Here is a 14,078-nt window from a genome sequence, read left to right as displayed (position 1 = left end):
CATAAGTAAAGTTCAAGATTGCCCAAAGGTAACTCAAAATATAATTTTAAAATAGATGTATGAGTATATAAAGGCATATACATATAAAGGTGTACACACACAAACACACACATACACACCAAACAGAAAATTTAGGTATGAGAATTCAAACTGATAATGTCGAGCTCAGGTACTCTGTAATTCCGAAAGTGGTGGCAAATTTATAAATAAGGTTACTGAACCTACCTTCAAAGGCGGTATACCTTGGGTCAAATTCAATGATGCCCTCTGCATTATCGTTTTTCATGATTACGATCTGGACAATGGAGATGTTCCCTATTTCAGGAGGCTGATCTACTTGAAGTCCATTTTCTTGGATGGTAAAATCATACCCTCTTGCAAAATCATAAAAAAATAAAATAAAATGAGTACATCACTTCCTACCACGAATTGAATGGTCCTCTTAGCTCCTATAACTTAGTCCTATTAAGCATTTTAATACTTTTTTAAATTCCCAGCACTAAAATACTCTTTTTTTTCCCACCCTGAAATGCTGTTTAAAACAGATTTCTGTGTTGCTCGCAATTATCACTGCCTGCATGAAACCAAAGCTAATATAAAGTTATTAAACTGAGGCAATGGGAGATAACAAAAATATAAGGAAATTAGGAAGAAGTTGTCGTAAAATGAAACTCTGGGGCTAGGAATGTACTGCTGAACACACACTAGAGTAATGGACGAAAATGGGAATGTACATTAAACTGCAGCGCATGCAAAGACAGAAACCAGCTGGGCTGGACATTTTCAGGGTTAGGCTGAGACAGTTACTTCAAAGGAATAATGAGTGTTAATGCACCAAAAAAATTTCAAGCTAAACCTTCAAGATTCAAGAAAATATTTTAATATCTGTAGAAAACAATTACAACCAATGCCTCTGTTCTTTAATATAGAAGGTAGTCTATTTGTCTAATGACATTTATGCAAAAGAGGTTTTCTTTTTTTACGTATTGATATTATTCCCAGTAAAGAAAAGTTTTGACTTCTGGAGTTTTATATCACTTTAATCCCTAAAGCTAAAAATGGCACTAAACCATTGTAGTCCTGCCTTCAATTTCCAATCTCTATTTACCTGGTATTTTTACCCCACCTAGTTTCCAAAAGTTGAAGGCTGGTTAATAAGATTATACATAAGGCAAAATTAGAAAAAAGGGAATTAAAGTATTAAATGTTATCAGTTGTCTGAGATGCATTGCAGATAAGCAGTACATTTTCTACCAATACTTTCCTAGGTTTATAATACTTTTCTTTTCAGATCAAAGGAAGACTAGAAATTTACCTGTTAGAAAAAACTTGTTTCTCAGAATTAAACAAGTAGAAATTGCTTTTTTTAAAGGGTAGTAGAGAAAGGGCAAACGTTTTAAGTCCTACTCAGTCAATCACACTGATACAATCTCACTTAATGAGCTACTTTTACCAAATTTCACCTATATAAATAGTCAGTGATCAGCTCAAATTTTAACACCTTTCATTAGAGTACAAATTCATTCCCATCACCAGACATGGAATCATCTCTGGAAAATTTAAGATCTGAAGTATATGCAAGCCCACAATATTTTTTTCCGAGTGGAATGACATACACTCCACCCAAGTCACTTAGTGAAATATTTCAGTTTAAAAAAAGCTTGGAAAGCATGGCATTTATATAACAAATGCAAAACCATTTTCATGGCCAAGAAAATGTCCTCTAGGGCTTTCATGAATGCGAGCATTCTGGTTGAAGGTTTGGGGAGAGCTGTCAGCGCGGAGGTGCTCCCTGGGCTGCTCACACCTGTGGGCTGCCAGCATGCTCAGGGTGCTTGCCACCCTTGCCGATCGAGTCGCTCCCACTCAGTCAGGGAATGACAGCGCCTCCATATGGTTCATTGTTGACCTTCCCTGGAAGCACGGTGCACACTCACGACCGACCTCTTGGACTCAAATTTTTTTACCCCCTTTAAACTGCTGTTGGGCAAGCATCTACCTCATTCATCCATGGAGAAGACAGAACAGCCTTCACTGATTCAAAAATAATCTCTCACTTCAGCCCATTCCCAGGTAGAGACAGACATGGGGGGGAAGCAAATTCCTCAAGGCCATCTGGCCTCCGACCTGGAGGACAGTGACTCTGTTTCCTCACCAAATGACTCCCGCCCATACCATGTTCAGTTCTCTGGCTGCCCGAGTGACTGCACACAACATAAATACATACTTTCAGTTTTCCGGGGGAGGGGGGGTGTATCTATTTTAGGACAATGCATAGTTAAGAGCCTTTGTCCTAATTTCCTACCACACACTGTTGTAATGTCACAAAAATCCATGCAAGAGAAGGAAAAGAGTATGTCACAGTTCTGTGTTAATCCCTATGTGACCTAGCACTTACGTTTTCTTTCTTCCTATTTTGTTTCCTTTTCCTACTTTTCTCTTTTACTTTACCTTCCGAGGAGTTCCACTTTTGTAATTACTAGAGAAAATTCCTCAGGGCCTTCGGGAAGGCTGTCATCATGTATCTCAACCTGCAGGCTCTTGGCCACCTCCCGAGCCTCAAAGAGGAGCTGCCCTGGCGCAGCGGTGAAATCGGAGCCCGCCTCCGCCGTCCCGCTCAGGGCCTCGTACCAGAGCCTCACGGGGCCCAGCGACCCGCCCGAGCGCGTGACTGTGACGTTCACCTGCAGCGAGAACAGGCTTATTTGACTCGGATCATTAATCCATCAGATTATACTTATTTTTTAACATCTCTCATTCTATTTACCAGGATGATGTTGAAATTTGATACAAATTTATGAAAGTATATAAACTATATGTTATAATAACATTAGGAAGAAATTAATCAGTTTGTTAAAACTTGGGAGTAAGAACAAGGAAACAGGTTTTAAAGATCACTACAATATAAAAAACGAAAGTGATATTTCAGATTTTAAGCATTTTACACTCTACCCTCTGTGCTTCCTCTGCCACTTGAAGTTGCTCATGTGAAAAGGCAAACCGGCCGTAGGGAAGGTCACTGGCCACCACTGTGATATTGGCGGTGCTGCTGGCTTCACTCAGGAACCCCCCTTCACTGACGCCAGTGAGCTGAAACTCATAGAAACACTTTTCCTCAGGAATGTCATCATTCAAAGCCTGCGGAAGGACAAAAAGGGCCATTAGCAGCAGAAACTATGACATTTGAATAAAAATATCTATCACATAAGCAACAATAACAAATCTGGGGTATTAACCATTTCCCAGCACCCTACCCACCCACCACACACACACACACAGCACAGGGCATAACAGAAACCAGTAACAGTAATACCTGGATCACAACAATTGCCGCAGACTGTCCTTCTCTCATTGTCAGTTTTCCTGATGTTTCAGCAAATTCCCCGATGGATGGGGGGAATATCCTCCAATACACCGTGACCTCCCCCCAGATGGCTGGGCCACGAACGAGGCTACAATACACACATATATTCAATATATTTTTATTAAGGGGACTTTTCTTAAATATTTGCCCTGTCTTTCAAAAATAAACAATTTTCATTTATTTCAGAAATACTGTGCATTTAAATAATCTTATCTATCAACTATAAACCAAAAGACAGTCTTATGTTTCCAAAATAGTAACACTCAAGGTACTGAACTCATGTCAATCTGCTTGACAAGAATACTGGCAAAAGTTGAACACTAAAAGTGGAAGGTTTAAATAAAATTTAAAGTTATTTATAATTGTTCACTTAGTAATACACAAGGTACAAAATGTCAACAGCCTAACAAAGTTCTCTAAAGAACAGGAAACACTTCACACATGCAATGCTAATGGAAGAACTACCAAAAAGGCCAAGTTTTAATTCAAATTCAGCTACTTCACTGTTAGATGCTATCCCACTTCTCATGAAAAGATTTGTAATAAACAAAGGCACCTATGATGATTCCATAGTTATATAACAGGCCCTAATTTTAGAACACTTAGAATCATAAAATGCTTGATTCAGATGATTTTCTAAGGAATGGCTTTGCAGTTAAGACACACAAGCTTACAGAGATGAAGTAATGCTCTTATTTTACACGGCCAGTGATGGATGGGGCCAAAAGCATACATCTGAGGTCAACTCAATGCCTTTCTTCAGAATGCGTTGTGCAACTCACCCAAGAAACAGTCAGAAACCTCCTCAAGATCTAACTTCAACAGAGGTCAGAATATATCTTCAATTTTCACCAAAAATATGCTCTACTCTCCACAGAATGTTACCAACATATAAAATAACAATGCTTGAAGAATATATATGTGTCGAGGACAATGCATTTAAGGCATAAAAATACTAATTATTTACACAAAACTTCAAAACCCCATCCAAGGCAAAGAAAACTCATGACACCTTTACCTGATGACAGCGGTACCATTATATTTTGCTGAGGGTTCCCCAATGAGGACGTGCCTGGAGGACGGCGCTATCCCAACTTCTGAAGCTCCCTTTTCTCCCCGAATGATTATTGACGCACTGCCTAAATTGAAGATGGTATATATACAGCTTACGTAGCAAACACATGTATGCACTCAGTATATGCCTACATTGTTCTAAGCGTTTTACATCTATTACTCTTATGAGTTAATCACCATGGTAATCATGTAAGTTAGGTACTAATATTATCCTCATTTTACCAACGAAGACATTTAAGCACACTGAGGCACTAAAGAGACTGAGCAAATAACTTGTCCAAGATCACATTTTAATGAAAGTGGGCAATAATTTCACAATCACTCCCATGATAAGCCAGTAGCTTTCTACAATTTGCATTCATTTACTTCTATAGTAACCATTTTGCAGCTCAGTGTTATCTGGCTATGTCTATTAGCTAAGTGGCAAAAGGGAGAATTCTTACAGTTACTTTTTATTTTCTGACTATTATTTGCTTATAAACATTTATAAAAATGTGTCAAATAGTTCTACTAAAAGAGAAATAAAAAACATATTCAGTAATTTGATATTCACATTATAATTTAGCAGTAAGTTGAAGAAAATTGTTTCTAGAAGCACACAGGGTTTCATGAAACAAAGGACTAGATTACTTTACTCTCACTTTCTTTGGCTGTGGGTTAATGAATCAAGAGTGGTTTGTTGTTTGCAAATATGTCACAGTTAGAAATATACTATGAAGTTTTTGTATTAATAAATGATTTACACTGGTCCACTGGTAATATAGCTACCCTAGGCACATATGGTGATACTCTGTAATTTTGAGTTTCCTTGACCATGAATTCTGCTTTTTTGGCCACAGACCCTTGCCCAGGATGGAGTTCTTCATGGCAAACAAGGACATGTAACTAAGCTTTCATATCAAAGTTGCTGGGCCATTTTTTACGGTTATTACTGTTTGTACCACAATGAAATCATTAGGACCATTAATGCTTTCTTTCCATGGCTAAGAAATAAACTTGAAGGGGCCATAAGAAAATAAGAAATATGATGCCTGTTTCTGAAATGTCAAAATATCTACGTAATTGCTTTCTGTTGAAAATAGGTATAGATAAGCTAGAATAGACATAATATGCTGTTTTAAAATAATGTTTTATTATAAAAGTAATATGTGATCAGTGTAAATGTGTGTAGAAAACATAGGTAATCAAAAGTCACTATTAACATTTCAAGTAAATCATTCCAGGTATATTTATGACACACACATGAGAAAAATGGGATTGCATTGAACATGTTGCTATGAAGACACTTGTTATTAAATAACATATAGTAATTAAAAGTTTTTAATTTTTAATGTAATTAAAGGTATTTTATGCCATATTCTTTTAAATAGTTGCATAGTATTCAGTTATATTTAACTAGTCTCCTACCTGGTTAAATGGATCATTTAGGAGGTTTCCATATTTTATTTCCTAAACACTGCTAAAATAAAACACCTTTATTTTTAAAAAATCACAGTTAAGTTGTATGAAATCTTTGACATAAGTTGTATGAAATCTTACTGAGTATTATAATTTTAGTTTTAAAAATTCTTTAGCTGTAATACATGGGTGGAGAAATGGCATCTTTATGTTTTAATAAACATTTTATGAATTATAAAACCTAATGTTACCTATTTTAGTGCTATTGATTATTTGGTTACATTTTCTGAGAATCTACTGTTTAATTTCCAAAAACGATGTGAATTTCTCTTACCTTTCACTGGAGATATTTCTGCCTCATCAATTGATATCAGCTGAATGGTGAAACGCCTGTCCTCCAACACAGTGTCTTGAAGTGTGTGCAACACAATGGTCTTCTGGGACTCGGTCTACAGCAAAGGACAGGAATAACAAATTCTCCAGGTTGACTAAAGTCACATTTTGAATGTTCCCATTAGAAGGATAATGTTTACATCCAACGTTTAAGTATGTCCTTTTTGTCCCCTAGAATTATGGGATGCTTCTAAAGAGAATTACTCTATAAAAATTAACTCTGAACATAAATGCTATTCAGGTTCCTTAACAGCAAAAAGGGGGGGAAATTAACATAACTTCTAAATTTACTAAAAATTTTCAATCATTGAGAGTCTAGTCTCTTAAAGAGAGCTAAATGTTCACAGTATGATGTGAAAAGACAAAAGTCATAGGTTTACCACTTACAAAAGTTATCTTTCTACCACCCATTTTGACTCTGCCCACTACCCATCCCTGCTTCCTTCCCATTCCTTCCACAGCTGTTGCTCTCAGAGCGTTCACTATCATTCCTTCCCTCTCCTGTCTTACACTTATCTCAGTAATTTTTTGGAACATCTGCTAAATTTTCAGTGTAGGCTGGAAGAGAAGGAACAAAGGAAAGCAAATATCGTAGAGGACAACTAGATTAATACTTTGAGACATAACCATTACAGGTGTCATTTTTATCTTCACTTTTTCTACCTTTTCCTGTGCATGCTGATAAAACATCTCCAACGTCCTATGCAGCACTGGTTAATCTGCAGTTTGAATTCCTCTGTTTATTCCTTCTTACATCTTAGTTCTATAATTGCATTTTTTCTCTGAGATTTTTAATATTTTTTACTCAAGCTGTTCTCCATAGTTCCTTATTTCTATTTTATAGTATCTGTACTTTTTAAACAACTTTCTAAGAGTTTCTAGGAAAACGTATACTTCCTGCCTCAGGTCTTATTCAAATGTATTCATGGAAAATCTATAACTTATAGAATGCAATGAGTCACTCCCTTGCCTTTTATTTACTGCATATTGTGAATTGGAGGCTCTGATTGTAGCTACAAAATCATTCCTTAGAATGGAGACCTGTATGTCAGAGCTGCATGTACAAGAACAGTGAAGCTGTTATGCAGCTGTGTATGAAATGCACCACTTGGTGATCAAAGAACTAGATGGAGAGAGTCAAATCCACAATGTTCTACAAGCCCATCTCTCCTGACACAGTACTCTGGAAAACAGTAGTCTTATTCCTTAGGGACAAAGATCAGACTATGTGCTATTTTTTTAAAATAAATTTTTGTATTGATTTCAGAGAGAGGAAGGGAAAGGGAGAGAGAAAGAAACATCAATGATGAGTGTCATTAATTGGCTGCCTCCTGCACGCCCCCTACTGGAGATCAAGCCCAACACCCAGGCCTGTGCCCTGGCTGGGAATCGAACCGTGACCTCCTGGTTCCTGGGTCGACACCCAACCATTGAGCCACGCTGGCCGGCCGGCCTATGTGCTGTTTTGATATGGATATCTTGCTCAAAACCAGAAAACCTTTCTAGGCATCCAGAAAGTGGATCTAACAACAAGAATCTGGTAAGTGAAAATTACTGCTCATTATTACTCAGGAAAATCTTTGCAGAAACCTGAAAAAAATCTCTAAATTCTTCTCACTCCAGATGAGAAGTTTCCAGACCATGGCTAGGACCTGCAGCCTAGATGTTTCCTGAGTCACCATTTATCAGAGTCTGAGCAGTGAGAGGATGAATTATCTTCAACCTCTGGCTTGAGATCATTCATGCCATTAGAGTGACCAACGCCTCAGGAACTGCGGTGGTAGCAGGTTAGGTGACAAAGGAATTGCCAGAGGGCTCTCCATTAACTCCTTAATCAGCTATTGGAAAACTGAAACAAAAAAAGGATTTGTCTCTGTGTTGTTTCATGTGGAAAGCTCCGAACAAAGGTCAATAGACACCCCAAAAAGTAGACATAAGCCATGTAGTACTGGGATTACCTGATCTTTAAATACTTGGTTGGATTCCTTCGGACAATGACCTGGGGAGCATCTATCCCCCTTATTTAACTTTTATTCCTATTTCATTTGTGAAAATTCATGTGTTTAGACTTTCTATATCTACTACATATCTACCATATATATCATAATCGATATATGTGAAATATATCAATTTCATATAGGTTTTTACATATATTTGCTTAGATGTGCATAAAGAAGTGTCTTATAATTTTCAGTATTTTTTTCTGGTTTTTAACTAATTTCCTTCTTATACCACCTTTATTAATTTAGGAAAGATGTCCGCACACGTGGCTGTAAAAGCAAGGTGGAAGGTACAGCCAGGATTCCCCTATCGATCAAGGCTTTGTGTCCTGTGTCACAGAGCTGGTATTTCTGTGGGTAACAGAAAGCCACTGGATGGTTTTATGCAGGGGATGACATAACGTGATATATCTTATAGAATGATAACCCTGTCAGTGGCACAAATAATGGACAGAAAAATAAAAGACTTGGAATAAGATTATAAGGTAAAAGACTATACCATGAAAGATGACGGAGGCATGTGTTGTCATAGACATGACAGAGAAGGAGAAGCAGTGAGAAAGGGTATTTAAAAGAGAAAATTGACAAGACTTAGTGATCAAATATATTCGAGAGCCACAGAATGGGTGGAGATGGAGCTGACACCCAGATGACCTGTCTGGTTGACTGGTTTTGCCCTCAATCAGGAGAGAAAATGTTGAGAGAAAAGTAGTTTTGATGGTGGGATAGAGGCAGTGTTTGAACCAAATTTGATTTCAGGCATCTAGGTTTGTGTGTGTACATGTGTATGTATGTGTGTGTGTGAATTTTCCCCACAATGCATATAATTTCAAAGAAAGCCCAGACATAGTGAATATTATCATAAGAATTCATAAGACTATGAAAAAGAAAATCTAGCAAAGACAAGTTGAGAACAATGACAGGAGTCCTGATGCTGATTCTACCTCATCAAAATGAAGTGTTCCGGTCAAAGGGCTGAGGTCATCTTTAGCCATCTCATCTACAGTCCACTGAAGTCGGACGGCTCCTTTTCCTCCTGGGGACCGGACAACTGTCAATGTCACATATGAATCAGGGTCATCAGACAAAAGGGACTCATCAACCATTACCTGAAAGAAAAAAATCCAATAAGGTTAAAAAAAAGAAGTAGAAAAACAACAACACCAGAACCTTATTTCTATTTACAGTGACTGTCATTTTTGTATTTAGAATTGTATCTATGGCATGCTATAGTCATGCGACAGAAAAGATATTTCACCAAACCCCATTTCCTTTTTGTCCTAGGCACTCAGCTACTTGGTATTTCCTAGCCACTCTTGTAATAAGGTGGAGAATGTGACTGAATTCTGCCCATAAAAATATAGGTAGAAGTAGCATACATTCCTAACAGTCTAGCTGTCAACTTCTCACACAGTCCTCCACACCCCCCTCTCCCCACGTGCCAGGTGATGAGAAGGAACTCCCTGGACATGGACAACGACGGAGCCACAGATGGAAAGAGCCTGGTGCCTGAGATGCCAGTTGAAGAAGAGGTGTCTATAAGATCCCAACTAGGAACACTGACGTAGGACACTTGCATGAAAAAGAAATTAAATAACAAAAAGAGAAATATTTTGTTAAGGAAGTAAGATTTTGGGGTTCTTTTTAGGACCATCAGGCACCCCAAGTAATATGGGCTTAAACTGGCCTCTGAATTATCTGCAGTTTGCCAACTTTAGTAAGAGAGACTTAATTATTATGACATAAAGAGAGGAGGAAATTCAGTATGTTAACTTACCTATATACTACTTATTTTCTACACAATATCTTTATTATGAGACCTGGTTCAACTGAATTATATATATTGACTCTGTGAAGCAAATTCCAAATTGAGCCTGTAATATCCACCCGTTATGTAAATAACAAAACATAACACAATGTTTCCACTTAAGCAGCACTTAACTAATGCATAATTTAATCCTGTTTTGGTTTTTCCATGAGATTTTGCATTGGCGCCAAGAGTAGAGATTTGGAGCCAACTGATATTTATTGAGTTTCTATTGTGTCAGTTCTTGCACATACTTAAACCTGTTGAAGCCTCACAAAAATGTGAGGGCCAGTTCTATGTACATATAATTGGAAAAGAGGAGCCTGGAATCTAGTTGAGATGTTTGACTCCACAGCCAGTGCTATTCATACCACTCCTCAGAGGCCGGATATACTAAATAAGAAACAAAGTGAGAACGAAAAAATCCATTATAAACAAACTGCACATACAAGTCCTTTTTGTTTTCATAGATAATAACACTGTAAGATTTTCTCCAGCCTCTGTTATTCTCAATACTTTAGTATACATGGCACACTGTCCTCGTGAGCAGCTTATGAATTTTGATAGATTTATATTAACAATCTTTTCTCAGTGTTTCTCAGTGCTGAATCTAATCTGTATTATCAAATAAGGCGAACAGAATGTTCACTGTGTGCCCAATATTGTATATCTTAGATACAAGCTAAAAGATAAACTCCACGTTATCAAAAGCCTTTGGAAGAAAGATAAGATACAAAGAAAGTAGCCATAAAAGGCTGATACTAATACCATCAATAATAAAAACAGCAATTGACACCTACTGAGTGTAAAGCCCAGTTATAAGAGCTTCATTTCATTTACTCCTCGCGAGGGTTATGAGGGATAACACAGTAGGGTTTCAGTGGCCTAAGTCTTACTTTCAGACAGTAAGACAAATGGGAAATTTGAAGCTATAGGCTATGAAATCCCAGACCCATAAAATTCACTAAAGTTTATGTACTAAACTAGTTAAGATAAAATGAAAAAAAAACGTATTTGTGAATAGTAACATAACACTTCATTTCCCCCAACAATGAAACTTTATAAATAAGCTGTCCAGTATCTAAAAAGTGTGACAAAGTTAAAAGCAAAAACATTTTATAAGGTTTCACCAATTGGAGGTTTGATTAATAAACCCTGAACCTTTTATTTAACTTCAGAAGCTAACAGAGATATTTTATAAAAATTAAATTACAGCCCTGCCAGGCGTGGCTCTGTGTTTGAGCATTAACCTGGGATCCAGATGATCGGAGTTCGATTCCCAGTCAGGGCACATGCCAGGGTTGAGGGCTCCATCCCCAGTCAGGGGCGTGCAGGAGGCAGCCGATCAATGACTCTCTCATCATTGATATTTCTGTCTCTCTCTCTCCCTCTCCTTTCCTCTCTCTGAAATCAATAAAGATATATTTTAAAATAAAATTAACTTACATATTCACATGTATTAAAATATTTCTTTGAACATATGCATAGTTAGAAAACCCAGATGAAAGTACAACAAAATATTAGTGATGTCTATCTTGGGGTAGTAATATTATGGATATTTTTACTCTCTTCTTTATACATTGTTGAATTTTCCCAGACTTTTTATGTTGCCTGGGGACATTCACAGCTAATCTCTTGTGAATCTACAACTCCTTACACACACTTAATTCTGCTTATTCCTTTCCCAGAAAGCGTCTCATTAGGCTACAGCAGTGGAAGTATGTTCTATCTCTCTTATAGTTTCCATTTGCTTATGAAGTTGAAATGTCAGTGATCAAATCGTTAGACAATTATTAGGGAATATTTAAAATTTGGAGCATCTGGGACATCCAGCACTGATAGGCAGGCTGTAGGTCTAACACTGTATCCACAGAAAAGTAATGGCAATGCGCATTGGAGCTATTTGTTATTGAAAAAGATCGATGGTGAATTACTGACTACTGATAAGTGATTAAATAAAGGGAACAGTGACATATGGAACCAAAAAAGTTATTGTGTATCCTGGAATTATCTAAATATTTTATGATTATTCATCTTAGAATTTTCTTTGAAAGGTAAAGTCATATGATTGTGTCATAATCATCATTTAATAATAATTATGATACAGTTTATAGTACTTTATTTTATATGTAAGATGTAGGGATAATTTAGTACTCGTCACTAAACCTGGCTGCACAAATGATTGGTTAAGCTTTTTATTTCTCAGTGGTTGAACTGATAATAATTGGGCTCTCCCTTATCCAGGTCTAAGAAGTAGACAGCCAATGAGAAGGAAGAGGGAAGGAGAAATATAGAGAAACACGTGAGAGCTGTGGTGACTGTGGTGTTTTGTTCAATGTAAATCAAGAAAGAATACCAGAAGGCAGGGGAATATAAACACTTCCCCAGCTAAATCCATCCTGGGGTGTAAGACCAGGTCCATGACAGAATCTGGCCTGTGATCCCGATGGTGGTCTAGTAACACAGCAGGCAGAGAAGTAGTACATCTTGGTCTATTACACCCAAGAGGTAAGAATCTGTTCCCCTTAGCAGTTGCCTGATGTAAGAGTTCTCATTACTATCAAACTGCATAGAATGGATGATTGGCTCCTAATTCAATAGCCAACTCAAAAGACCCTTGGAAAGAGAATCACAAGTCAAGCGTTATGAAGAGGTTTTTTGTGTTTGTTTGTTTTTTAAATGAAAATACTTTTCTACTAAAAATTACATGAAAAATTAGCCTAAGGGAACCCACCACCACCACCCATATATTTAACTTACAGTCTTTTCTTCAAATCCAAACACTCCAAATGGAGAATCATTTTGTGGAATTACAACAGTTACCACAATATCATCACCAAGTCTGCCACCTCCATTCACCCTGGTTAAGGAAATACTGAAAGTCTCCGCGAGTTCGAATTCAGTGTCATCAATTATGGTGATTTCTATCATGGCAGTAACCTACAAAAGAGAGGGAAAGAAGGAAAAGAGAGAGAAAGAAAGAAGGAAAGAGGGAGAGAGGGAGGGAGTATATAATGTAAGAGCAAGTTTTAAACATAGTTTATTTTTTAGTTGAAATTTTTAAAAATTGTAAAAAGGATGCAGATTTTTTTTGCCCATTATGTTCAAAAGTCACATACATTTATTGTATTTCAAAGTCAGAAAATTACAGTCTATTGTTTCAAGATATAGGGAATTATATATGTAATAAAAGATAGTGCTTATAGACCAAAAAAAATTGAAGCCTTATTCTTGAAAAAAATATTTAAAATACCATGTAGGCTCTAAAAACCATTGCACAACATAAATTTTAACATATAAGTACTAACATTACATAATATAAAGTGGTACCATAGACATTATCATTGTGTTCTGCAATTAAAGTAAATCTCATTGGTTCCAAATACTGTTCTTATAATGTAGGAAAAAAAGAAAATCAGGAAGAAAACCCAAATTTGTTGTTCTTAGATATTGATGATCAGGACTCTGTCTATTTGTCAGGGTCTATTTTAAAAGTTTTTATAACTTATAAATAAGTAAAACTTAGCCCAGTTGGTAATTACACTATTGGTGATAAAAAATATCCCAGAGCCCTGCCTGTGTGACTTGGTTGGAGCATCATGGTGTACACCAAAAGGTGGCAGGTTTGACTTCAGGTCAGGGCTCACACCAGGGTTGCATGTTCAACCCCAATATGGGAGGCAACTGGTCAATGTTTCTCTCTCACCTCACATACGATGCTTACCTCTTCCTCCCCCCCCCCCCCCCCCGCCCCGTCTATCTCTCTCTTTTCCCCTCTCTAAAATCAATGGGGAAAAAGCATATCCTTGAGTGAGAGAAAAACTATATTTAAAAATATATATCCCAGCTCCATCTCCATATTTAAAGCATTTTTCTGTTTCCCAAAGGGGAAATGTCAGTACTCTGACATAGACATCTACTAGAAAATTAAATTTCCTACTTAAATCCACCTAAAACCTTTAATTTAATAACAGATAAAAGTAAGAAATCTGATCATCACACTTGGAGAAGCAGAAACCTGAACAAAATCAAATGCTAAAAT

General features: G+C 37.0%; 1 protein-coding gene across 1 annotated transcript in view; it reads right to left on the bottom strand.

Moving 5' to 3' along the window:
* Nucleotides 1–14,078, bottom strand: part of ADGRV1 (adhesion G protein-coupled receptor V1) — a 404,143-nt gene that overhangs the window by 263,134 nt on the left and 126,931 nt on the right. Inside the window, exons 59-66 of the mRNA XM_016216159.2 lie at nt 12,797–12,976; nt 9,174–9,338; nt 6,171–6,285; nt 4,383–4,503; nt 3,314–3,452; nt 2,953–3,138; nt 2,452–2,684; nt 226–374 (exon numbers count right to left, since the gene is read on the bottom strand). Of these exons, the coding sequence (XP_016071645.2) occupies nt 226–374; nt 2,452–2,684; nt 2,953–3,138; nt 3,314–3,452; nt 4,383–4,503; nt 6,171–6,285; nt 9,174–9,338; nt 12,797–12,976 (1,288 nt within the window). The remainder of the gene's footprint in view (nt 1–225; nt 375–2,451; nt 2,685–2,952; nt 3,139–3,313; nt 3,453–4,382; nt 4,504–6,170; nt 6,286–9,173; nt 9,339–12,796; nt 12,977–14,078) is intronic.

Source organism: Miniopterus natalensis, chromosome 3 (genome assembly GCF_054644295.1).
Source record: "Miniopterus natalensis isolate mMinNat1 chromosome 3, mMinNat1.hap1, whole genome shotgun sequence".
Taxonomy (NCBI): domain Eukaryota; kingdom Metazoa; phylum Chordata; class Mammalia; order Chiroptera; family Miniopteridae; genus Miniopterus; species Miniopterus natalensis.
This window is presented reverse-complemented; position numbering and strand designations above follow the sequence as displayed.